General features: G+C 46.0%; 1 protein-coding gene across 1 annotated transcript in view; it reads left to right on the top strand.

Annotated features, from left to right (window-relative positions):
• STAB2 (stabilin 2) overlaps positions 1-26849 on the top strand; it is a 158377-nt gene that overhangs the window by 94533 nt on the left and 36995 nt on the right. Inside the window, exons 33-48 of the mRNA XM_057742828.1 lie at positions 10-117; positions 3366-3497; positions 6124-6252; positions 7503-7559; positions 8590-8685; positions 11141-11336; positions 12783-12878; positions 16699-16744; positions 17627-17703; positions 20460-20585; positions 21191-21264; positions 21967-22038; positions 23445-23564; positions 24469-24516; positions 25350-25433; positions 26696-26842. Of these exons, the coding sequence (XP_057598811.1) occupies positions 10-117; positions 3366-3497; positions 6124-6252; positions 7503-7559; positions 8590-8685; positions 11141-11336; positions 12783-12878; positions 16699-16744; positions 17627-17703; positions 20460-20585; positions 21191-21264; positions 21967-22038; positions 23445-23564; positions 24469-24516; positions 25350-25433; positions 26696-26842 (1608 nt within the window). The remainder of the gene's footprint in view (positions 1-9; positions 118-3365; positions 3498-6123; positions 6253-7502; positions 7560-8589; positions 8686-11140; positions 11337-12782; positions 12879-16698; positions 16745-17626; positions 17704-20459; positions 20586-21190; positions 21265-21966; positions 22039-23444; positions 23565-24468; positions 24517-25349; positions 25434-26695; positions 26843-26849) is intronic.

Raw genomic sequence — 26849 nt, 5'->3', positions numbered from 1 at the left:
CCATCACAGCAATATAATCTGGCGAGTGTGATCGAGGCTGCTGACACTTACACGGTGTTTGCTCCAAACAACGACGCCATTGAGAGTTATATCCGGGAGAAGAAGGTCACAACTCTGGTAGGTATCCACAGTAGCTAAAGGTATTACCTGGGAAATTATTTCCTGGAAATTCGAACACTTAAAGTTTTTCAGTCGATCAACCATGTACCATTTCACTCTTTCATCAAAACGTCTTTGTCAATATCTAGATATTTAAAATAAACTCGAGCAGAGACTCTCTCATACCCAAACCTCCCCCAGGCCAGAACTACTCATATATTTAGTTCGTACCCCTGCAAGCACACACGCAGACTCACATACGCAAGGGGGCAGGCATCCCAGGAACCTGGAAGCATCTTCATGGCTGCCCCTCCTCCCCTCCCTGGCTCCTCCCTGGCTCCTCCCTGGTCCTCTGCAGCGAGCTGTCAGCAGCAGGGACGTAGAGGAGTGGGCCCTCTGTGCTTCCTCGTATTCTTCCCGCCTCTGTCTTCCCTGATTCTTCACATCCGGGGATAAACAGTCAAAATTTGTCAAAGGATTTGTGGAATAATAAAAAGCTCCAATCCTGTCGCTTTCTGGCTCAAAACCCTTGGGTGGATCTCCATTTCCTGAATGACTAAGTCCAAGCTACCTCACCAGGTTCTTAGGGCCTCCGTAAGCTGGCCACAATTACCTTGTATTCAGTGCTGGCACCAGAATTTCCATTTAGAAGGATCCCGGGGTACCTCACCCCCAGCCCGATGGCGAGCAGACAAGTTTAAAGCTGTAATTGCACAGCAAGCACACTGTTTTCACTTCTATCTTTATATAGGGTGACTGAGATGAGGATGCTAAGGAGATGGGAGCTGACACTTGAAGTCCTGCTAAGCCACCCTTGGGACCACTGCTGTCTCCCACCTGTTCTCTGCAGACACCATGGGGTCTAACCAGAGTGGTATCATACAGACCCTAAAGAAGGCAAAGGCGTGTTTCATGCCCTTGCTCCTATCTAAACACACACACACACACACAGACACACACACACAGCCCACCCCCTCAAACAGGAAGGCTGCCCTTCCTCCTTCGCTGCTTCCTGAATCCTCCCCGCTCATTCTTCAAGTCCGGTCTCACCTCCTCGGGGAAGCTGGCTTCCCCCTGAGCTGCACATAATCTCTCCTGCCTCTGAATTCAGACCATTAGTACACCCTTCAGCACGTACACACCTGGTATAAGGAACTACCTTTTCAGGTGGGTGGGTCATCGCTCTCCAATTGGATGAAAACTCTGTGAAGGCAGGAACAGTGTGTTAGATTTTGTAACTGCCATGTGGAGCCTGCAGGACTGCTGGGATGGAAGTGGAAATAACTTTACTGTGTCTCCCACCCCACCCCTCCCCTCCGCCATCCCTTTGAACCTGTTCAGTGGGGAATTATTCTTTTCCTGCCCTGGGATAAACCCTCAGGCATTCCCCCAGCCTTTCTGCTTCCCCCAGAAAGTCCTATCATCACTGTAAGTCACAAACACAGTCTCAATTAAGTTTAAAAAATATATATCCAGCTCCTTGTAATAATCAACATTTTGAATTGGATTTAAAATTAAATCTTTCCTCATGGCTCCACGCTGGGGCTTTGTCCAGACAGGATACTGCGGGGTGGGGATTGGGGGCGGTTTGTCCTTGAATCAGTCAGCGTCCATCAGGAGACAGAAACTACCAGGGAGAATTTAATGTTATGAATTGTTTATTGGTTATGAAGCTGTATAGATATAATTGAAAGGTTAAAAAGAGATAGCACAGACACATCTATAACCCCAGAGGCCGAGAGAACAGAGGAAAGAGGTCAGGACAACTAAAACTTAGAAACATGGAGGAGCCCAGAGGAGCTGTAATTCAGACCTCTGAGGAGGGGTCCCCATTCAGCTGGTGGCTCTGACGTTGGAGAAGGGTCCCTGGGGGTCCGCAGCCCGGGCCTCTGGGAGAGGGCATTGCCCGGCTGGTGCTGGCATCTTAGGAGGAGGGGAAGTGATAAAGCCTGGGAGTGACAGGTCTCTGCCATTTGGATTCACCTGCCACTTCTGGGGTGATAGTGCAGCTGGCTGATACCCCAGACCAGGAAGCACGCAGGACGAGGAGATCCCTCTAGCAGGCCTCATGGTCTCCCTCCAGCCCTTTCCGCTGGCAGAGCCAGACGGGAGCCCTGGCAAAGGAGAGCTGTGGACGGCGGTCCCAGCCCCACCGCAGAAACCGTGTAGAGGCTGGTTTGGAGCTGAGAGAGAAAGTCACCTCCTTCTCTCCTTCCCCACGTGATGCCTCTGTTCCCTTTCCTGGTCTCACTGAATTCAGTTTTGGTCTCACTGGGTTTGCAGTTGAGAGATAGGACCTTTTGGTGGTTGGGAAGAGATGTTGAGAGGGTGGAAGTTCTTATCTAACTGGTACCATCTTGAGATGCCACTGCTTTCTCTGGGCCTGGCAAGTGTCTCGAAGCTCTCTCTCTCCTCTCCCCTTCTCTCCTTTCCTCTTCTCTCCACACCCCCCACCGCTTACTCTCTCACTCTCTGGTGGGGTCTTTGGAGTCCCCACTCATCCCTGGTGGTCTCTGGCTGCAATTCCCTCGACCTGTGTGCGCACATCTGTTCCTGCAGCCACTTATCTTCTCCGTGGACCCTCAGCATCCAGGGCCCACCTCCAGCCTTCCTCCTGCAGAGGCCTGTGTGCCCTTGTAGAAAGCCATCTAGGATAGGACCTAAGGTACCAGCTCTCTCAGACTCAGCCACCCCTCTGGTCCTCTGGGTGCATGTACCCTCTTGTTTTAGGTCCGTGCTGGAGTGGAGGTCTATCCCAGCGATGCTGCAGTGACAGCGTCTCCGCTGCTCTGGGGGTCAACCTGCCAGGAGTCACTGGCACAAGATTTCTCTGGCCTGAGTGACACTTCACAGGCCACCTTGTCTACAGAGGACACAGATCAAGCCCTTTGCACCCTCCCATTGAACTCCTCTCATGACCCCTGAGGTGAAAGGCAGGCTGGGGTGTGGAGACACTCTTCACAGCCGTTCTCACCAAAGAAATCAACTTTAAAATCCTCCCCAAACCTTTCCTGCCCTCATTCTGTGTATTAGGGGCCTGTAATGAGTTCTTGACCATCCTACATGGAACGTTTGCAAGGTCCCCAAGGTGATCTGTCTCAGGTTTAGTAGTTATTATCTATTGTGCCCTGATGCCTCCGTCAAAACTTCCAGTCCAACAAGCTTTTGCTCTTAAACACCTGCAGCGCCTGGCACTTCGGAGCAGCCCAGTACGTGCCCGGGGACTGGCTGGCCTGTGGGATGACTTTCCCTTCTGTGTTATCCAGGAGGAGGATGTACTCAGGTATCATGTGGTCTTGGAGGAGAAACTGCTGAAGAATGACTTGCACAACGGCATGCACCGGGAGACGATGCTGGGCTTCTCCTACCTCGTCGGCTTCTTCCTCCGCAGTGACCAGGTGCGATCCTTTCCCTTAAAACTCAGGAGCGGGTGTCCTAGCTCCCTTGTCCGTCATCACTTCCACGCTGCATACTCTCACCAGCACCGCCGAAGCCTTATCCACAGGAGACCGTTGTCTGTGTTTCACCATAAAGTAATGACTCCGCCGGAAGTCAATTCTGACTCCGGACAAACCAACAGACAGTCCCCAAGCTACCTCCAAGATGGAAGGGAACCTGGCAGCAAAACCTAACCGCCAGGGACGGGCAGTGGCCCCAGGGTGTCAGGAGCCTCATGACCGCAGCAGCCAAAGAAATGAGTATCATCATCATTGCCTGACTGTACAGACTACAGACCTGGGACCAGCTGACCCCCACACCAGTGTTCCAGTGTTAATCTCACACAACCCCTAAGTACTGAAAGTGTCTAGAATTCATTAAAAAATTGAGACTAAATACCCATTTTAAGTATTTCAATATAAAATTCTGTGTACATATTTCAAACATCAATCCATCTGAAAATTCAACAAGAAATTCACTACGTAACTCTACATTCTCATAAGAAGAATTAATAAAAACTAATGATTACTTAGGATAAACTAAGCACTGTATTAAAGTGAAGAAAATGTAATCACACATTTTTAAGTGATACTATTAATTGGCCCCTGTAAAAAAAAGTGCAATTTTGAAAACAATTTTCTCCGTATTTATTATCATCATTGAAGCACAAGTGAATTTCGTGTACAGTTTTTCTTTTAATGTGCTCGGGATGGAAAAAAAAAAAGTCTTTATGGTTCTTCATTACTTAGGCAATAATATAACTCTAAACATTTCCCTCTGAGTCCTACAAATAATCTTACCTATTATGTAATAGTTTTGAGGAGATCCTTTTAAGTACATTTTCTTTTTTTTTCCAGGTAAGGCAATTTTTGTTGATAAAAACCTTGCATTTTTGTTACCTATGTCATCTTTTATTTCATCGTATAGAGATGTATATTCCAATTCAGTTAGTTGAATCAATTTTGATTCACATTTATTTTCCGTGTGTTTGGAAAGTCTTTGATCTAGAGCTTTTTTTTTTTTTTTTTTTCTTTTTACAATAGAGGCTTTTTCTTACAATAAACAGCTCTATCTTACAATAGAGGTTTTGCTTTCATTGATAGCTCGTTCACTCTCTCCTAGGACAGCGAAGATGTAGAAAGATGCTCTCTAAATGAGTAGACTTGTGTTCAGATCACAATTTTAATGGAACCTGTAACTCTTGTAATACATCTCACAATAAAAATGATTCTGACTTTTTTAAAATGCCAAATCAAGAGTATTAAAGCATCAGAAGTTCTGTCATTTTGATATTCTGAAACAGCTCAGCATCCTGGAATTCTACAAATTTGATTTGCAATCACCATTTGACACCACAAGTAAGGCCCCCTGCTTCTTTTCCAAATCTACACAGACGCTGGACCATTTCTGAGGACCTCAGCCATGATTTATCCCAACATCCAATGGAAATTCACTTGACTCCAAGTAAATCATTAGGGACTTTAACATTTGGTGGAAGTTCAAATTTAAACACTTCCTAGAGTCATTTTAATCTTGATGCAGTGGGGAGTTTGGGAGATGTTAATCACTTTTAAACCTTTATTAGATATGAAGTTGACATCCGTTTAGTACAATAAAGAATTCCCTCTTCTCCCAACCTCAGCCCTGCTACACACACGCACACACCCCACCCCCAATTTTTCAAACAACCATTTGTTTTCAGTTATATTAGTTATATTAATGGTGAATTAATGGCTTTGCTTATTTAGCATTAAGCAATCATTAAGGTATCCTCCCATTAAAAAAATCAAAACTAGTTACAACTCAAAGTTGAATTTAAGTTGGCAACATTTAGAAACTTAGTTCCCATGTCTTGGTCCCTTACAGACACACTAGGCAAAGACAGTACAAACATACCACAAACTCCAAAGAAGCCCCAAGGGGAACACAGTACAATAACGCAGAGCTCTGAGCAGTCTCCACACGCTGGAGAGTGATGCTATCTGGTGGAACACTTTTTACAAACTCTAAAACACTCAAATATGCTAGTTATTTTTATTCTTATATAATGAGGAATATAAGAAGTCTTACTGAGGGGTGCTTGCAAATTAACCTGGAAGTAGAGATACACTAAAAAGACATTGAGTTTCATTCTCCGTGTCTTGGCTTTGGAAGGCATCCACACCTCCCGGACCACCAATAACCAGCACAGCCAGGCACGTCCATGGAGTCATTTTATCAGTGGCACTAACATAATGACCATGATTCAGAATTTTTTAAACAATAAAAACCAATCATTTGAAGGATGAAGAGAAACCTTAGAGATTATCTAGAACAACCTCTTCCTTTTACAAAAGAGGAAATTGAGATTCAGAGAGGAAAAGCAACTGGCCCAAGGTCACACAGCTGGAAGGTGCCAGATGCAAGTCTATCACTCAGACTCCCGTCTCTCAGGGCTGAGCTCTCTCCACTGCAGTGTGTTACCTGCCAGGTGACTACTGGAACATTCCTAGGCTATTGTCATATTGATATCCTCCAAGCCCCATTGTCTTTATTTCCCTTAAAATCACTATAGTAGAAATTTACAGTTAACCCTCCTGTTCACAGCTCTACGTAAATGAGGCTCCGATAAACTACACCAATGTAGCCACTGACAAGGGAGTGATCCATGGCTTGGGGAAAGTTCTGGAAATTCAGAAGAATAGATGTGATATTAACGACACTACTATCCTACGAGTAAGTTCTACCTGATGCAGCTAAAGAATGTTGGCTTATTTTTTTGTAGTTTTGAAACCATAGGACACATTTATTGGAGTATCTCAGTTCAGTTCAAACAGCACTGCATAAACATCTCTAAATGCCAAGGAGCATACTTGGCTGTGGCTCCACAAAAGTAAATAAGACGTGACCCCTGCCCTCAATGGGTCACAGTCTAGTGCCTTGAATGCCTGGGAAAGGCTTCCTGGAGGGTTGTGTTGAGGAGGGAGGAGGCTTCTGAAGCCATGACCTTCCTCAAAGGGAAAATGTGCCCCACCCAGCGTAGGCATGGGGTGGGGGAGGGTGGGTGTGGTGCACCCACGAGAGGTTTTGGCCAAGCCTGGTCTACCAGGAGAGACAATATGGAAAGGGGTCATTTCGGGATAATATAGGATGCAGCGATGGAGGCTTTTTACTCCATGAGATGGTGTAGGGTCTCTCAGTAATAGTAGTAACTGCTGACATTTACTGGGCACTTTTTATGTGCCAGGCACTGCTCTAAACATTTTACATGTATTAACTCATGTAATCCTCACAACACCCTACAAAGTAGGTACTGTTACTCTGCCCATTTTGCAGATGGGAAAAAATGAGCACCTGAGAGCTTACGTAACACCCCCAGGTTCACAAAGTGAACAGAGAACATGTTCAAATCCAGGCAGTCTGGCCCCAGAGCCAGAACTGTGAACAACCACACTATACCATCCAGTAGGTGCCGAGCTAAGAACTAGTCACATTGGTCTCCTCCTGTGTTAGGAGGAGGCTGCGTTTAAAAATGTCTGTCATTCTTAACCTGTGCTCTTGGTTTTATGATAGTGAATATTATCTCCACGCTGGCCCCTCGGCTGGACCGTGTGCTCCCAAGGCTGGGCACTGTGCCTGATGCGTCCTGTAGTCTCAGAATCTGGCCCAATTCACTAAATAGTGGGTTTTCAATAAATAAGAGTTGTTGTTAAAGGAATTGAGATTTAAATGCGTTAAGACCCCCACAGGTCAAGATTATGAGCCCTTGAAGTGTATAGTGGAGAAAGCGATGCTCTAGGGTCCACAACCCAGAGTAGTTGAAGTGTTTGTCTCAAAGGACATTAAAGGGGTTGACCAGAAGAGCTTCTGGTTTTCAGTTTTATAGCCTAAAACCTCCAGCTCCAAGTCTGGAAAGTATTTGTAGCCTCATTTTGCACTAAAAGTAATAAGCATGAAATATTCACTTTGGCTCTGTGTTTTACCAGGGAAAGTGCGGGAAGTGTCCCCAGAAGCCGATCTGCCCATTTGGAACTAAACCACTAGTAAGTAGTTGGTCTGCTTTGATAAAACTGTTTCTGGAAAGGGGGGTCCAAATTAGAAAATGAGTCTCAAGCGCAACTTATTTCATTGCCTTCATTCCTTCACTTGGTTTTAATTTAATTCTACCTTCCTACCTTGTATGCATCTTTCTAAAGTCTTGAATCCATTTTTTTTAACAAAAGCAAAAATTTAATTAATACATAAATAGAAACAGGGGTTCATCTCAACCAACGCCCAGGGCAGGAAGGGGTTTTTCACTCTCTACATCTTTCATATCCCAGTAGCTGGTTGAGGACAGAAGCAAGAAAGCTAATCAAGGGAGGCAAACTCCATACTCAATGTGGTATCCAGTCTGCAGGAGTCCCACCTTCCTGACTCCCTTTACAGTTGAAGTTATAACTAACTTTCTCTAAGAAACACATGACATACCTTGGGAAGAGATAGACATGTCTTTGAATTAACTACCCGTCTATATTTCTTGTAGCTGTTTATCGCAAAAGCTAGTTCTGATGTTGCTCCAACCATTATAAAGAATCAACTCTCATGCACCTTCCACTGCATAATAGTAATTTATAACTAACAATGCTGACTCTTCTCACTTGAGTTTGCATTTAATCTTGTATATTATGTCTTTGTAAGCAGCATTAATCTTGTCTCAGACCAAGGCAGAATATCAACCAATAATAAATAAACAGAAACCAAGCCTCATCTCAATGTGGAGTGTTAGAAGGATGTTTTTTTCTGGTTTACTCTATGATTCTTCCTAACTTGAGCTAGTCTTCTAAAGAGAAGTTTTTTTTACAGAGTACTACTTAAGGGATAGTTATCTGAATTTTGCCACCTGGTATTCTGGCAACCAACATTGTGATTTTGCATTTTCTTTCTTATGAAACAGCTCCAAGAAGCCAACCCCCTCCTTTTCTAGAACATTTCAGTTAGAGAGACAGCAGTGTATCACCCGCCTACTTGCTTTTAGAAATTGGAAAACTTTGTCCTAACTGAAGAGCTGATATAATCATTATTATTTTATAGGGTGAAGAGATAAAGAAATGTCTCTATACCTTTTATTTCATGGGCAAGCGATCCCTGTTCATTGGGTGCCAGCCAAAGTGTGTGAAAACTGTCATTGTGAGTATAATGATCTAATCAGCCTTCTAACTATTGCAGCAGCATTGAGAAATGTAGTCATATATTATACTTTTCAAAGTGCCTTTGCGTGTATTCTTTCTGCCTCCTCCCCTTCCTCCTTCTTATCTTCATTACCATTTGTCTATAATCTCTTCCAATATTTTCTCGGGTCCTTTCTCTCTCTCTTCTTCTCCTGGGGCCTCTATAATGCGAATATTGGTGCGTTTAACGTTGTCCCAGAGGTCTCTTAGGCTGTCTTCATTTCTTTTCATTCTTTTTTCTTTATTCTTTTCCACATCAGTGATTTTCACCATTCTGTCTTCCAGGTCACTTATTCGCCCTTCTGCCTCAGTCAATCTGCTATTGGTTCCTTCTAGTGTATTTTTCATTTCAGTTATTGTGTTGCATATCTCTGTTTGTTTGTTCTTTAAGTCTTCTAGGACTTTGGTAAACTTTTCTTGCATCTTTTCGATCTTTGCATCCAGTCTTTTTTCAAAGTCCTGGATCATCTTCACCATCATTATTCTGAATTCTTTTTCTGGAAGGGTGCCTGTCTCTTCATTTAGTTGTTTTTCTGGGATTTTATTTTGTCCCTTCATCTGGTACAAAGTCCTCTGCTTTTTCATTTTCTCTATCTTTCTGTGGCTGTGGTTTTCAGTTCCACAGAACAAAATACTGCTGATACTGCTTGATACTGCTGTCTGCCCTCTTGTGGAGGAAGCTATCTAGGAGGCTTGTGCAAGCTTCCTGATGAGAGGGACTGATGGTGGGTAGGGCTGGGTGGGCGGAGCTCAGTAAAACTTTAACCCACTTGTCTGCCAATGGGTGGGACTTTGTTCGCACCCTGTTGGTTGTTTGGCCTGAGGTGACCCAGCACTGGAGCTTACAGGCTCTTTGGTGGGGCTAATGGTGGACTCCGGGAGGGCTCACACCAATGAGCACTTCCCAGAACCCTTGCCGCCAGTGCCCCTGTCTCCTCGGTGAGCCACAGCTGCCCCCCACCTCTGCAGGCAACCCTTCAACACCAGCAGGTAGGTCTGGTTCAGTGTCCTATGGGGTCACTGCTCCTTCCCCCTGGGTCCTGGTGCACACACTGTTTTTTGTGTGCCTTCCAAGAGTGGAGTCTCTGTTTCCCCCAGTCCTGTGGAAGTCCTGCAATCAAATCCCACTGGCTTTCAAAGTCAGAGTCTCTGGGGATTCCTCCTCCCATTGCTGGACCCCCAGGTTGGGAAGCCTGACGTGGGGCTCAGAACCCTCACTGTAGTGGGTGGACTTCTGTGGTATAACTGTTCTCCAGTTTGTGAGTCGCCCACCCAGCAGTTATGGGATTTGATTTTATCACAATTGCATCCCTCCTACCCTCTCATTGCAGCTTCTCCTTTGTCTCTGGATGTGGGGTGTCTTTTTTGGTGAGTTCCAGTGTCTTTCTGTCCATGATTGTTCAGCAGTTAGCTGTAATTCCGGTGCTCTCGGGAAAGGGAGTGAGCCCACGTCCTCCTACTCCGCCATCTTGAACCGTCTCTCTCTTCATTACCATTTGTCATTCAAAGTAGCAGCAGTAGCACTAAAACTCAGGACAGCCCTGCAAGTCAGCACATTGGTGAAAGCTGCACTATTCATTTGCATGATGAAGAAATAAGAGGGACTGAGAGGCTAAGAGGATCTCCCTGTTCTCACAACAGGGTGAAATGCCCTGTGAGCGAAAGAGACAGGAAATGGGCAACTCCCTAAGGAAAGAGCGGGTGTACCTGGTCATTTAGAAAGCAGGACCCCAGAGCTAGGTTCCTCCGGGCTGTTGCTTTAGAATCTGCAGGAAAATTCTTTATAACATCCTGTCCTGCGTCTTTCACAGAAAACTAGACTCAGCCTCTGCCTGTCCTACAGAGGCAGGTGATTCGGCCCTTAAGTTGTGGAGCTTGCAACTGCAGGAGATTTTGTGTTTTAATGCACTCCACTCAAGAATAAAGGCAGGCCCAAGCAAGCAGATATCCTGCAGGGCTTCCCTGAACTAAAAGAGGGTCATTTATAGAATGTCAAAGGTCTCACCTGCCTCCCAACCTTCAGTACCAGGTGAAAGAACACACAACGCAAAGGGGCCAGGTCTGGGGATGGGGGGGACCCCTCCGGCACCACTTGCATTATTTTCCACTTTGTTCCTGCTGCCCCTCCTTCTTTCATGCCTTTCTTCATCCTCTCCTCCTGTTCACCTTTTCCCTTCCTCGCCTTCCTACCTCCGCGGCAGAAGCTTCCATGCTGTTCCTGGCATGCCTGAAATTGCATAGTCTCACCTGGTTCTCGGGGGACACTGTCCCCATCCCTCACAACCCCTCCATGTGGGGTCAAAGCTAAGGGCACACATCCAGTCCCACCTGCAGGATGTCCACACGCAGGCTGAACAAAACCGGACGATGGACGCATGGCCTTGTCCAAGCCCAGCCTGGTCCTTCCGTTTCAGACGAGGGGATGCTGTGCAGGCTACTTTGGCCCCCAGTGCCAGCCGTGCCCGGGAAACGCCAAGAACGTCTGCTTTGGAAACGGGATCTGCTTGGACGGAGTCAACGGCACTGGCATGTGTGTGTGTGGAGAGGGCTTCAACGGGACGGCCTGTGAGACCTGCACGGAGGGCAGGTACGGCATCCACTGCGACCAAGGTGAGCACCCTCCCGCACCCAGGCGGGCTTCCCCAGACCAACCACAAATGCAGGAGAAAAGAGGGATTCCACACATGCTCCCGAACCAGCCTGTCTCCAGGGCAGACTGGAATCCGCCCCATTATCGTGTGAATTACAAGGACTTCTGTGTTGTGTAATTTGCAACATTTTCAGTCACTAACCTGGACCTACCAACCCTCCCCAGTCTGCTCACTGGCGTTCTCCAGTCCACCCACGTTTCTGTATTAACCTGCTTGTGCTGGTCCCCTGTGGGTACACTCGGTTTTGGACATTGCTTGATATTTTGAAAAGCAGATCTGTGCGCATTGTCTCATTTAATCCACACAGGAACTGTGGGTACTGGAGTATTTCGTGTCCCCGTGTTACAAATGAGGGCTTAAGGCAAAGAGGTTGGATGGCTCCCCTCAAGGTCACACCTGATGAGATTTTAATGCACACCTGCCTCCCTCCATAGCCCTGTTCTTGAATCATGTCCTTTACATGAAGGTCACGCTATTGATTCGTCCTCAGCCAGCCACAGGCTTTATGTTGTTATCACCAAAATCGTGATCTGTTTTAGCCATCATCTGCATTCTCTTACACTTGCTTGTGCCCAGGTACACACACCTGTGAGAGGGCTGACGTGGGAGGAGGGGTCTCCTAATCCATGATGGGAAAATGAAGCATTTTTTTCTACTTTGTATTAAAAACCATATGTTTGACCTGGCTATTGCTGTTTTCTCATCAGCTAGTCCAAGCCAGACAAAATCAATATATAATTGAATCATTATAATTGGGCTATATAATATATAATTGGCATTATAGTGCTGATTTTTTTCTGTGTTATATGGAAGAATTATCTGCTTACATTTATACATGATTTCCTAACCGAGGATCTGTAGATGACCCTCACGGGGTCCAGCAAACCCCCAAGGCTGAATGCTTTTTTCTGAGGAAAGCATCCTTAACTTTCATCCAGTTCTCAAAGAGGCTCAGGATGCTGCTGGATGACAGAGGAATCAGCATTTCTATGTTGTCAAAGAAGGTGGTATCACAGTGGCTTTATAGGAACCCAGTGGACTTCTCTCTGAAATCTACTCTTAGGGAACGAACATGCTTCTGTCCCGGGGGTCCCACATAACCTTGATTCCTCAGATAATCTCAGCCAAAAACACTCTCACACGCTTGGGTCACTGCCCCACAGTGCTGCACAGTCCCCAGACGGTGGTCTTTGTTGAAGCATGACCGGCTTCCCCTGTTCACCTGCTCTTCCTGGGAATCTACACACCCCGCCCCGCCCCACCCGCATACACCATTAGCAACAGTGACCATCTGGAACCAGGTTGGAGAATTAAATGCACCAAAGTGAACCTTTGTGTTAACTGAAAAGTGAGTTGTTGAACACAAATCAGAAGTCTGACAACGTGTGGGTGTTTTTCCACTTAGTGTGCACTTGTGTCCATGGGAGATGCAACCAAGGACCCTTGGGTGACGGCTCCTGCAGCTGCGACGTGGGCTGGCGAGGAGTGAAATGTGACGATGGTAAGAGCCAGCCTTTGCATACTTGTGATCTGTTCTTGGCATCCCTTCTCAGCAGCTACATTTGTTTCTCCTTCTAAAATAGAAATGGCATTTTTATTTCTTCCTTTGGCAACAAAGTAATTCCTACGTGAGGCAAAAAAATTGTAAAATAAAGAAAAGCATTAAAAATAAAATAAAAATTACTCATACTCCCAAGGCAGGGGAAAAAACTATCATTAGTATCTTGTAATGGCCTTCCAACCTTTTTCTAGGTATATAAATGTGTGTGGGACTATACTCTACACATAAGTTTGTAACCTAGTCTTTCACTTTGCAATATATATAATCAGTATCTTTTCATGTGAATAAATACAGATGGATACCATTTTTCTTAATTTCTATATATTTTCCCATTATCTGATGGTATCATGCTTCTTAAAATTAATTTTCTGCTATCATAAACAATGCTGCAATGAGATCTCATTCATACATATATTCATATGTATATTTGCATTTGTCTTATTAGTTCATTTGGTTAAATTCCTTGAGATTGGATTTCTGAGTCAGAAGTTGGCACTTTGCGGGGAAAGTTTGCTACTTACTGCCAACTTGTGCTCCAGAGATTGTATCAATTTATCTTCCGCCCAGGAGGGTCTGAGCAGGCCCATTTTCCCCAACCCCCCACACTGCACTGATGGTTCCTAATGTGCCCCCAGGAGACTGATGAGAAGGGAGAGAATTTCAGGCAGAAGGAAGCTCATGGGGCAGCCTAAGGATGTGGGGACGCTCAGCACATCCACAGAACCACAGGACTGCAGAATGAGCGGAATGTAGGAGCAAAGAGGAAAGTGGAAGGAGAACAGGCTAGAGGTGTGGGCATGAGTCAGGTCATGAAAGGCTAAGGACAGCAGACCTTCTGCTGAAGCCAATAGGAAGCTGTTCAAGGGTTTTGAGCAGGGCAGCAGTATGATGTGATCTGCACTTTAGAAAGATCATCCTGACACTGGAATGGAGGGAATACCCCTGGAAGCAGGTATCAGAGAGCCCCCCTCTTCTGGGGCGGGGGCTGGGAGGGAGTCACAGGTGCCTGGTAGCCCAGTGATGGCTCCAGGAATGCGAGGTTGTCAGAAGAGGTGTCTTTGTCCAAAGCTGCAGGTGATGCTAAAATCAAGAGAACACGGATTTTGTTGAAAAGCTGAGGTCAGAAGTACGAATGTTCTCAAGCCAAGGAGACATCCTAGAGCAGATATCAAGTGCTGGTGTGAGGAGCCAGGGTTTAGAGGGTCTGGAAGAAGGAAGCAGGGAGCAGTGGGGTCACATGAGCAGGAAGACAGCCTGGGGGAATTGCTAGAACAGATCAAGACATAAGTGACAGCCAGGGATAATCTGGGGTAATCTATTGTATCATAGATTACCCTTGACTGTCATTTATGTGCTTATAAGAGCATGGTGCATGGGAGGACCAACCACATTTAAAGGGACAGGGTACAGTCTGGAGGCTGTGACAAGTTTTCAGGGGGCAATTAACAAAAATCTGAACCAAGGTGGTGGCCTGACTGTGGCAGGGAAAACAGAGACCCTTAATTGTCAAATGAGGTAGGATCAAGAGCACAAGGTGACTAAAGATGCAGAAGAAAGGAAGAGGGAGGAGTGGGGGGGTGGGGGGAGGGTAGTGCAGTTTGCAGGTGGGTGAGTTTGAGGTACCAGAGAACATCCAGGTGGAGATGCCCAGGAGGTATTAGCTCATTCATTCATTCATCAGATACTTGCTGAGTTCCTGCCAGAGGACACAGCAGTGAGCAGGGTGTGGTCCCTGGCCCAGCAGTCTGCAGTCCGGGGGAGATGCCCATGGTTCCCAGACAGTCACTGTAGCCAAAGCAGTGGATTCATGGGTGTAAGGCTCAGGAGTGAGGCCAAGTCTGGAGACATACAGGCCAGGAAGCAGGTAGAAGTGTATTTGTACCATGAAGGGGAAGAAAGAGGGCCTTCCAACTTTCTCTCCTGTGAAGAAAGATCCCAGCCCATTCCCACCTGCTCACCCAGGCTTGAAGCCATCCTCCGCCTCTCCACCTCCCCCTGCTCTCTCCCCATTACCGTAGGGAAATTATTCCACCCCTCCACATCCTTCCTCCTGCTGCTCTGCTCACCAGTAGCCTTGTGATCCATCTCTTTGCCTCCTGTCGTATTTCCCTCCATTCCATACTCCACATTGCTGCCAGACAGAACTTTCTAAAACCTAGATGCCCTAGTCCATTGGGGCTACTATAACAAAGTACCATAGACTGGGTGGCTTATAAACAACAGCAAGTTATTTCTGACAGTTCTAGAGGCTGGAAGTTTGGGATCAGGGTGCCAGCGTGGTTGAATTCTAGTGATGGCCCTCTTCTGGGTTGCAGATGGCCATCTTCTAGGGTACAGCAGAAGGGCCAAGGGAGCTTTCCAGGGTATCTTTTACAAGGGCACTAATCCCATTTGTGAGGGTTCCACCCTCATGACCTAATCACCTCTCTAAGGCCCCACTTCCTAATACCAGCACATTGCAGGTTAGGTGTCAACACATGGATTTGGGGGATGACAGCCCTTCATTTGGACTATAGCAGTATTTTTTCCCACCCCCTTCCCCAGACCTGACAACCTGCTATAATTCTCCATTGTCTCCAGGAGAAGAAACTTCATTGCCTATAGGAGAAACACCTTAGTAAGGTATAGTACATAGCTGTTCACCAACTGGCACTTAGCCCATTTTCCAGCCTGGTCACCAGTGCACACTCTGCACAAGGAGCTTCCGTCTAGTAACAGAAATAAATGTTCAACCCTGTTCAAAAAAATGCGATGTAAGAGTGCAGAGTGAAGCACCTCTAGACCAGACTAGACTATCACTCCCAAGCCATGTCAGACATCATTAATTCATCACTGCACTCCTCTCTCTGAGGTCATATAGAGGCACCTCATCCTTCTCTAAAGAGCACACCATGTAGTCACTACCAATTAACTGAAGTTGGCTCAAAGGTTTAGAGCAGATTTCAGAGAGGAGGACCTAAAAGGTGATTGGGATTTGAGAGAAAGAGATTTCCAGGCTCAAGGACTAGCGCACAGAATTGCACTGCCTCCACTCTAGCCCATTAGAGCCTGTAAACGTTTCCTCTGACACAAAACAGACCACTTTCACAGTCAGGTCTCTGTTTCAGGACCTTCTATGCAACGTGGCCAGCACTAGTGAGATTTCTTTCCAAAAAGCTCTTAGCCTTGAGCAGCCAGCCCAGTGGGTACTTTTTCCTCATCTCTAACAATTTCTAACTGGATCCTCTTCTGCCTGGAAGTATCTGTTAGCTGGACATCCTAAAGGGAGGACATAATGCTGTTCCAGGAAATTTAGGAATTAGCTCAGCAAATAGGTAGTATCTGAGTATCTGCCAGGCTCTGGGCTATTTCTGCATGTACAAAACAACAACTTCCTATTAATTACAATTAGGTATTTGCTTATCTATATCACTCTGTAACAAAATGATGAAAAATCAGAAAGAATAAGGAACATGGGAAGTGTAAATAAAATAGAAAATTAAGCCTCGGGGAGGGGTGTGCATCCTCACCACCTAGCACGGGGCCTGGCACACAGGAGACATTGCATCGGTATATTTGACCTTCAGACTTGTCTCTGAGCTTCCTGGCAGCCAAGGTAAAAAAGGATTTACATGGTCACATAGTTTTGCATAGTTCACATGATGCATACCAGTTACTTGTGAGGAAGGAAATCTTTTCCTAGCACCAAGTACTAAAAGACAGTTCTTGAGTGAGATTTAGTACAGAAGGGCTGACACAGCATTTTGGTTCTCTTTTTCAGAGATCACAAAAGACGAATGCAATGGGACATGCCACACCAGCGCCAAGTAGGTCCCCTCTGGCCTCCTTTGGGGGTGATGCAAGGGTGGGGGGGCTGTTCCTAACAGTGTGTGTCCACCTGAGCCCTATCTTTAGGGAAGTAGTTTCCTGAGACCATTTCTGAAGATTTATGATAAATTTAAGTACAAAACTAAAAATGAGGCCACCATCAGCTTGCCAGATCCAGCCTTTTGAGCAAGCTGCCACCCGAGTTACCTGACATGCTGGCAGAGTGCCAATTTTTACCCGCACTCAAGCTGCAGGGACTCTTTCACAAAAGTATAGGGAGCCTGCTGGGCCTCAACTTCATCAAACCTTACTTGCGATTCACAGCCAAGCCTTCCTTCTTTATAACTGAACTTCATACTCCCAACTCCCAGAGGGGCTTAATGGGTTAATTCACTCAGAGCCCAGTAGCTGGAGTTAGACCTGAATTCAAATCAGCCTCTGTCATTTCCATTGACTGCGTAACCTTGAGTCACTTATTTAATGCCTCTAAGCCTTGGTTTCCTCATCTGTAAAATGGGAATAATGATAATACCTACCTGTGAGGGCTATTGGATATTGTGTAGGTTACATGAAGTGATGTGTGAAGCACAGCTCCGAGCACATAGGATGCTCTCTAAAGATGCGCAGCCACCCTCCATAGCCTTGTGCCAGTGCCTGCATGTACACGCTCTGTTGTTTGCTTGATAAATGACTGCAGTTTTAGCTGCCCATGGCAGGGCCATGCTAGGGATGGACTCTCCTCCCAAGCCTTAGATGGGTCCTCTGAGTGCCTCACAGGAGCAGGAGCTGGGTGGGATGCTGAGGATGAAGGGGTATCGTGGGTCCCATGGTGGGATGTTGTGCTTTTTTGTACAAACACCACTTGCCCTTTCCCATTGCAGCTGCCTCCTCAATCTGGATGGCTCCTCCTCGTGCAAATGTGCAGCAGGCTTCCATGGGAACGGGACAGTCTGCACAGGCAAGTCAGGAAGGAATTTGCTGGGAGGAGGATAGCACAAGCTGTTGAGAGACCTGTGTGGCTGCAGACTAAAGGGGCACCCGCTACCAACCAGTGATGGTGAATTGGATGTAGCAGGGCAGCTGATGGCACCCGGGGGCAGGACACCTACTGTTCATGGATGGGGCATGTTGGTTTTGGGATGTGTGGAGCAACTGCCCCTGTTCTGTTCTCCAAGCCTTGGCCACAATTGGAATCACGCAAAGAGCTTTAAAATCTGATTTGGCTGACCTAGGGTGTGGCCAGGGTGTAGCGACTGAAGTGGGACAGAAAGAGGCTTGAGCCCTGCTACTTTCTCCCACTCCCCACATGGCCTTGGGTGGGTCTCTAAACTACAGTGGTCCCTTTTAGCTCATTTGTAAAGTAAATGTAAAACCATCTCCCCTTGCAGAATAGTTTGGGGTTGAAATGACCTCTCCATGTACAACAGCAGAATGAGGCAGCTGTTAAAAACAGCCCTGGGTTTGAATCTATGTTCTTACAGTTTGTGTTAACTTGGGAAGGTTGCTTGACTGTTCTTTGCATCATTTTGCCATCTGTGAGTTGTAGCTCATAAAAGAATCTCCCTCACCGGATTGTTGAATGATAACCTGAATTAATTAATACCTGTGAAGTGCTAAGAACATCCCTGGCACAGAGCTCTCGATAAATAGCTAATACTCTTTTGGTGCCCAACACACACTCAGTGCTAGAAAAATGGAAACATTTAGCATCATTTTTCTCTTGAGCACTGGGTCTACGGGCTTCAGGCCAGATTGTGGTACAGCTAGCAATGACCACACCGATTTACTTTCTAGACCATCTGACCCTGGGGATTGTGGCCAATGTCCCCCGCAGTGGGATGTGTACAGCCTGCCAGTGAAAACAGCTGGAAAGGCAAATAACCATAACATTTCTCTTACCCCCTGTTTTGGGGGGAAAATAGCAAAAGCAGAAGACACAAGTTAATATAACAACCAACATTTTTATAACCCTTTCGTATACATTTTCCAAACCTGTAAATAAACCCATATAGGTGGACCCCAAAGTTCATATTAATTAAGTGGTTTGTCCAAAGTCACACAGTGAATGAAGGCCAAGCCAAGACTCAAACACACATCTTGAGTCTCCAAATGGATCTAGGTCTTTGATCCTCTTTGCATTACTTTTTGTGTATATCGTGAGGTTCAAATTCATTCTTCCCCATATGGATATCTAGCTGTCTCAGTATCATTTGTCTAAAAAATTATTCTTTCCCCCATTGAAATAACATCTTGGCACCTTGGTGGAAAATCAGTTGACCACAGATGTATGGGTTTATTTCTGGACTTTTAATTCAGTTCCATGTAGATCCTTATGCCAGTTCCACCACTGTCTTTATTACTGAAGCTTTGTAGTAAGTTTTGAAATCAGGGAGTGTGAGTCCTCCAACCTTGTTCTTCTTTTTCAAGATTGTTTTTGACTATTCTGGGCTCTTTGAATTTACGTATGAGTTTTAGGATAATCTTGTCCATGTATGCAAAGAAGCCAGGGGGGATTTTGACAGAGATTACATCGAATCCGTAGATCAGATCTGGGGAGAAGTGCCGCCTTAACAATATTAATTCTTTCTGTCAGTGAACGTGGAACGTCTTTCCATTACTTAGGTCACCTTTTATTTCTTTCAACGTTTGTAGTTTTCAGAGTGTTTTGTAGTTTGTTAAATGGTGTCCATCTTTTGATGCTATTGTAAGTGGAATTGTTTTCTTCATTTCATTTTTGGTTTGCTCATTGCTGCTGTATAGAAATACAATTGATTTTTGACTATTGTTCCTGTGCCCTACACAGGATCATTTATTAGTTCTAATTGTTTTCAGTGGATTCCTCAGGCTTTTCTGTAGCAAGATCATGCCATCTGCAAATAGAAATGGAAAGTACTTTTTGCATGAAATCTGCAAATTACTTCTTTTCCAATCTGGATGTCTTTTCTTTCTTTTTGGCCTAATTGCTCTGGCCAGAACCTTCAGTACAGTGTTGAACAGAAGTGCAAAAGCAGACATCCTTGTCTTATTCCTGATCATGGGAGAAAGCATTTGGTCTTTCATCATTAAGCATGATTTTAGCAGTGGATTTTTCATCAGTGAAGAATGTCCTTTATCAGGTTAAGGAAGTTCCCTTCTATTACTAGTCTGTTGAGTGTTTTTTGTCATTAACAGTATTGAATTTTGACAAACACTTTTGCTCCTTTTACTGAGATGATCATGTTTTTGTCTTTAATTCTACTGATGTGCTGCATTATGTTAATTGATTTTGGGGTGTTAAACCGTCTTTCATTCCTATATAAGTCTCGCTTGGTTATGGTGTATAATCCTATTTAGATATTGCTGAATTTGACTTGCAAGTATTTTCTTGAGGATTTTGTGTCTATAGTCATAAAGGATATTAGTCTGTAGTTTTCTTTTCTTATGATGGCTTTGTCTGGTTTTGGTGTTAGAGTGATACTAGTGTCATAGAATGAATTGAGAAGTCTTCCCTCCTCTTTCAGTTTTTAGAAGAGTATGTGAAATTTTGGTATTTATTAAACATTTGGTAGAATTCACCAGTGACATCTGATGCTTTGCATTCTTTTGAATTATCCACATTTAATCCAGTGCCTGCCATTTTGAAGTATCTTCCATTTCTCAATGGACTCAAGTAAGAACGTGCTGATTTTCCCTCCTCCCCACTCCCCTGCTCTGCGTCACCTTTCTCTTCTCCAGCCATCAATGCCTGTGAGGTCAGCAATGGAGGTTGCTCTGCCAAGGCTGTCTGTAAAAGAACCACCCCAGGAAGCCGGGTGTGTGTGTGCAAGGCGGGCTATACTGGCGACGGCATCGTGTGCATAGGTAGGTACCAACCCCACCCGCGATTTCCAACTGCCTTTAATTTTGTCCGCTCGGTCAAGGTGCCGTGCGATTGCTCCACTGTACATTGACTTGTTTCCCCTTTGCTGCGAATAAGCAATCGGCTAGGAAACGCTTTAACACCAAGCAGGTGTCCTGCTCCTCATCAAAATGTCCCCCTAAACTTAGCATCTACGGATGACTTCTCTCTGAACCAACTATATTGTGAAGGTTACAAATGTCTTTTGGTGTGTTTTTTTAAATTCCTGTATCTCTTCACTCATAGCATGTTGAATTGGACTCCAAAATTGTATTATCTCAAGTCGTTGGCTGCAAACACTCATATTCACTCAATAGAGGGACAGACTCAAGCCCGCAGACACGCCTCTGCGGGCACAGCCCCATCCCCGAGGAGTCGATTTTGAGCCACCACAGCTGGTACCCTCCTGGTTGGCTTACGTCTGCCTCAGAGTTGCCAGAAAACCGAATCACGCCTTGACACCTGCCCCTCCTCGGTCAGTTAGCCGTCCTGGCTGGTCCCCCAGGATCCCTTTACTGAAAAAATGAGGCTTGATTCTCATGCCAGGTGCTGGCTTTTTGTTTTAAAGAGATCAACCCGTGCCTGGAGAACCACGGTGGCTGTCACAAGCATGCAGAGTGCACGCAGACGGGACCCAACCAGGTGAGCTCTGCCTCCCCCGGGGGGCCTGCGTTTTCCGAGGAGCAAATTCCTGGGTCTTTAGACCCCAGCCTGAGGGAGAGGGGCTGAGAACAGGCCTCCAGGGAGCAGCAGCCTGAAATAAATACATTAGAGGAAATTCTGAAAGAACTCCCCAAGAGGCCATTCTTTGGGAAGCAGGGGGCGGCAGGAGGCGGAGGGGCAGGGGACAAAGGGTACCTAGGGAGAAGGGCCTTCCCTAGAGTGGGACAAAGTGGGCACGTGCAAACACCACATGGTTCTAGAGGCACCTAGAAGGTCTCCAGCAGTGCTCCCCTTTCTTTCAGCTTTCCGATGCCCAGAATCTTACAATTTTTCTTTGGCATGAGGCACTGAAATGCATGCACCACAGTGGAAGATGACAGTTTTAAGCCCTCTTCAGTCTTACATCCCCCCAACACTGTGCCCCTTGCCGTGCCTCCCCCGGGAGCAGGTCTGGGGAGGTGGGAAAATGTCGAGGGCTCCAGCACAAGGGCGGGGCAAGGTCAAGGGGTAAAAAGACTCAGGCAGGGAAGCTGGAGGCTCAGGGGCCCAGGCTCCGCCTCCCTCCGTCCCTGCCACATTGTGAACAGGCAGGACACTGCGTAGGTCAGAGGCTGGATGAGACAGGCGTGAGAGCCTGCAGGACCCCTCTGTGAGATGAACCCTCCCCTTCCTCCTGGACAGGCCGTGTGTAACTGTTTGTCGAGATACACTGGCGACGGGAAGGTCTGCACACTCATCAACATCTGCTTAAGCGTGAGTGCGCCCCCTCCGAGGTCCGGCCTGCGGTGCGCCCTTCCCTGCGTCTGCGGGGGGGGCGTGGAGGTGGCCTCCGTCAGAGCTGCTTCTGGGCCGTTTCTCCCTCGTGTCCCAGTTGCCGTGCTGGAGACACTCCAGTCTCTGCCTCCGTCTCCGCGTGGGCCTCGCCTCTGTGTCTGTGTCTGCTCTTCTAGTGAGGACGCTTGTGGACTTAAAAGATCCACTGGTTAACCTAGGACGATCTCATCTTGAGATCCTTCATTGTTTCCGCAAAGACTCTTCTTCTAAACAAGGTCACGTTCAGACACCAGGGCTTAGGTCGTGGACATAGCTTTGAGGGGAGCCACAGTTCAAGCCACCGCAGAGCAGGAGGAGGAGCTCTCTGCCCAGCTCACAGAGTGAGCACACGGCACAGCCAGAACCTGAGCCCCCGTCCATCTGACTCAGAGGCTGTGCCCTTGACCACTTCTCGTGGTCTTGTTCCTCCCGCGAGGCGCTGATCCCCAGTGGAGGCCCAGTTCATACACCTTCCTTCCTCGTTCACACAGCTGCCCACCTGGGAGCCTCCATGAGTGCAGCACAGATAGCCCGTAATTAAAGTACTTCCTCTCCCAGTGAGGTCCCTACCGTCCCCTGCGTTGGTCTGTTTTATGCTGACTGCCTTCCAGCCGGTGACTGTTACCTTTGCTCTGATGGATTAGAGTTTAGCCGAAAGCTGAGACGTATCAAACAAGATTGACGCCTTTCTAGTTAACCCCCAAGTGCCAAGAAGTGTCCCATTTGGCAACTCTGAGCTAATCTGTTCAGGGCTGGAGATCTGCTGGGATGGACCTGCCATCTTGAGATACGGGCATACCTCGCAGATATGGTGGGTTCGGTTCCAGACCCCCAAAATAAAGTGAATATTGCAATAAAGCAAGTCACGAAAATGTGTGGTTTCCCAATGCATATAAAAGTTATATTTATGCTATACTGAAGTCTATTAAGTGTGCAGTAACATTATATCTGAAAAACCAATGTATGTAAACTAAATATACTTCAAAAAGATATTAGGAGTTAAAATAAATAAACAATGTGCATATCTTAATTAAAAATCACTTCACGGGTAAACATGGCTGACCATCTGACAACACAAGGTCATCACAAACCTCCAATTTGTAGAAGCCGCAATATCCGCGAAGCGCAGTAAAACGAGGTGTGCCTGTGTGAGGCTGGGGGAGGAGGATGGCCCCTACAGCCATAGGGAGTTGGAAGGCAAGCTCAGGAAAAGGGCAAACCATGCGAACCAGTCGGTCAGAGAGTGAGACAAAAAGTAGGTTTCCATACAGAATCGCTGTGTGAACATTAGCAGCGCTGGCAAGCTGGTCTGATTCCTGTCCCCCACTCCTTGGAAATTTTTCCAGAAAAATGGCGGCTGCAGTGAATTCGCTGTCTGCAATCACACTGGAGAAGACGAACGGACCTGTACGTGCAAACCGAACTACATTGGGGATGGGTTTACCTGCCGTGGCAACATCCATCAGGTAACGTGAGGCGTGTTTCCATAAAGCAGACTCCACTTTCCTCCCTGTGCGAAGAATCCAGGGAGCTGAGGAGAGTTTTATTACATATAAAACTATAAAATGTGAAAGACTGTTTTTATATAAATGGGCAATGAAAAGAAATTTTATCTCCCCGTGGGAATTATTCAGATCAACAATTCTAGAGTCAGAAACACCTGGGTTTGAATTCAACTCTGCCAGTTAGTGATGTGACTTTGGGCAGGTCATGTCACCTCTTTGTGTATCCGTTTTCTAACCTAGAAGAGAAAATAATAATGGTACCAGCCCCAGCAAGTTGTGATAAGATTTCAATGAGATAATGTGTGTAGCAGGCACAGAGCACACAGTAACTCAAAGGCATCACCGTGCTGTGTGTTGTTGGTGGTGTGTGTGTGTGTGAACACGCTCGGGCATCTGTACTGGGCAGAGAGGGTGAAGCCTTGTGTTACTTGGAACTTTCTACCTATTATAATGCGAGCATCCTGTTATTTGGTTTAAAGAGGGACTAGAGCATTCGGGCTGATCAAATATTCTTGTTAATAGAGAAACTAACTGCCATAAACCTGTAACTGATTTTTTTTTTTAATACGTGTACTTTAAAGAATATTCTTAAAGCTCAGGTGCTTCTGGAAATGGCTGAACCTTTCTGTGGTAAATCGGATGGTGATTCCAGAAAGGTTTCGGAGCTCACAGAATGTCCGCATGGTCATTCTGAACCTCAATTGTGAGCCTATGTATGAGACTTGTTTTAAAAGGCCTGTTGTGGCAGATTTTGAAAGGATGGTAGATGCTCTCTATCTTAGAGAAATTGCCCTGCAATAACCCTTTATTGTTCTTGCATCTAAATCACAGACATTAAGTGAACCTTCCCTGTCTTTGTTTCCAGGAGCTTCCCAAGAACCCCAAAACGTCCCAGTATTACTTCCAGTTGCTGGTAAGAATGTGTGTGTCTGTCTGAGTAGAAGAGTTGGGTCTCAAGCCAGATACGAGATAAATCTGTAACCTGCAGAGTAGGTGAGGGTAGAAGCCAGTCTGGGAACCTGCATTTCTGGAATAGGCTCTGTACTGGTCAGTTGTGAGCATCTTAGGCCCCAGGTGGGCAGCATAAAAGAGTGGCATACGTGTTGCACTAGCTCGTTGCACATGTGAAAATGTAGTTCATGAAAAAATTACCCGTGGAGACAAGAAGCATTATTGGGGCAATTGGCTAACTCTTTGGGTGAAAATGTTGTTAGATCTTCCTGCACCTCATACATCAGAATACATTCCAGAGATATTGAAGAATAAAGGATGAAAATCTAGAATAAAATCATAAAATCTAGAAGAAAATATAAGTAACCATAGGATCTTAGCATTGGCAAGAAAACGATTAGAACAGTTAAGTAAATCATCTTCTTACTTATATTTGTATTATTATCCCAATCATAGAAAACATTCAGTATGTGGAAAAGACACTGGCAAAAATTATCTGGAAACAGCAGAGATCCTTCTAGGTGGTGGGATTAGGGGTAGTTATTTTCTTCTTTATACTGTATTTTCAAGTCTTTAATACAGTCAGTCTGTGTTATCTTTATAACTAAATAAAAATAAACATTATTTCAATGTCAAAGAATCTGAGCGATACTGAATCTCGGACGAGATAAAACATGGGTCTACCTATCCGGTTTTCTCTCCCTCTGCCTTCATGTACTCTCTGCTATTCATCTGAGCCTCTGCCTGTACTTATGTTCAGTACATAGCACGTGGCCCCCGCCTTCCTTCCGACAGGAGCATTCTGTACGAGACCTGGTTGGTCCAGGCCCCTTCACCCTGCTGGTGCCTTTGTCTGCAGCCTTTGACGAGGAACCCCGGGTAAGTGTGAAGCTAGACGGGTGGAAGGTGTTTGGGACTGGAACACAGTCTTTGGGCATCACCCTGGAACCAACGCTGAAGACATTTCTGGACAGGAGGTTAGAATCACCTGGAGCTGACCAGCAATGAAAGGGGTTGCTTCTCAGTGTAGGGACCCCTATCAGGGGAGCACTGAAGTGGATTTGGGGTCACCACTGGCCAGAGACCTTTTAAAGAACATTCCTACATAGGATAGGAGATTGGAAAAGGCCAACAATTCTTAAATAATTCAAACCTCCCATAGTCTCCCCCTCCAAAAAAAAAAGGGGGGGGGGGAATGGAAAGGAATGCTGGATTAATGGGATACAAATAGGTTCTTTTCTTGCAGGACTTACCAGAGCCTTTATTGTCTAACATTCACTTGGACTCTTCATTCTGGATTACCCATTAATACATAATAATGTAGCAAACACGTATTGAATATGCCAGACACTGTTGCTAGTACCTGGCGTAGGTTAACTGATGACAGTCTTTATGACAACCGAATGCTGTTACCATCCCCACTTAACAGCTGAGGATGCTGAGAGACGTAACTTCCCCCAGGTCACGTGACTAGAAAATGTGGAACAAGGACTCAGACATGACTCTGGAGCCTGCGTTCCCTCCAGCCCCAGCACACGCTGCGTCTCTGTGCATATATTTGGGGCACCAGGAAGCAGGGACACAGAAATAGTTATTGAAAAAATTTGACATTTTTTTCAGCATCATAAGAGTTATCGTGAAACTGATAACATTGCGGGCTTTATTATCTCACTGACTTTGTGGTTAATATTGTTTGTAGTTTGATTTACAAATGAAAAACCGTGGTGAGCTCCTCCATACTAAAGATGTAAATCTGGCCCAGACACCTCTGCAAGAGGGGACTGTACTCTGCGGTGTTACCCAACATATTTTGATGAGAAAACACTTCTTTCAAGTAGCATCACACGGGACTTGGGGTCCTTGAGACATGCTCTGTGAAATGCTGGACCGGAGGAACTCCAAGTTCCCTTTTACTCTGAGATTCTGCAATGGGAGCAGGAAAGGAACTAGGGCCACCTTCTCTCTCTTGTCTGAGTAGTCTCTACCATGACCTTGACGACAAGCCAGCCCTGACTGCCTGCTCCCCAGGGTCTGGGTGGGGACAGAGGTGTGGGGGAGAGTCTGGAGGAGAGGACAGCGAAAGGAAAAGTTGGAGTAGAAGGCTATCCTGACTCTGGCTGGAAACTTCTAACCTATTGCAGGTTAAGGACTGGGACAGACAGGGCCTAATGCCCCAGGTTCTCCGGTATCATGTGATCGCCTGCCACCAGCTGCTTCTGGAAAACCTGAAATTGACCCCAAATGCTACTTCCCTCCAAGGAGAGTCAATTGTCTTCTCTGTCTCTCAGGTAAGAG

The sequence above is a fragment of the Hippopotamus amphibius genome, chromosome 7 (assembly GCF_030028045.1).
Source record: "Hippopotamus amphibius kiboko isolate mHipAmp2 chromosome 7, mHipAmp2.hap2, whole genome shotgun sequence".
Taxonomy (NCBI): Eukaryota; Metazoa; Chordata; class Mammalia; order Artiodactyla; family Hippopotamidae; genus Hippopotamus; species Hippopotamus amphibius.
The sequence above is the reverse complement of the archived record's forward strand: the minus strand, read 5'-3'. Positions and strand labels throughout refer to the sequence as shown.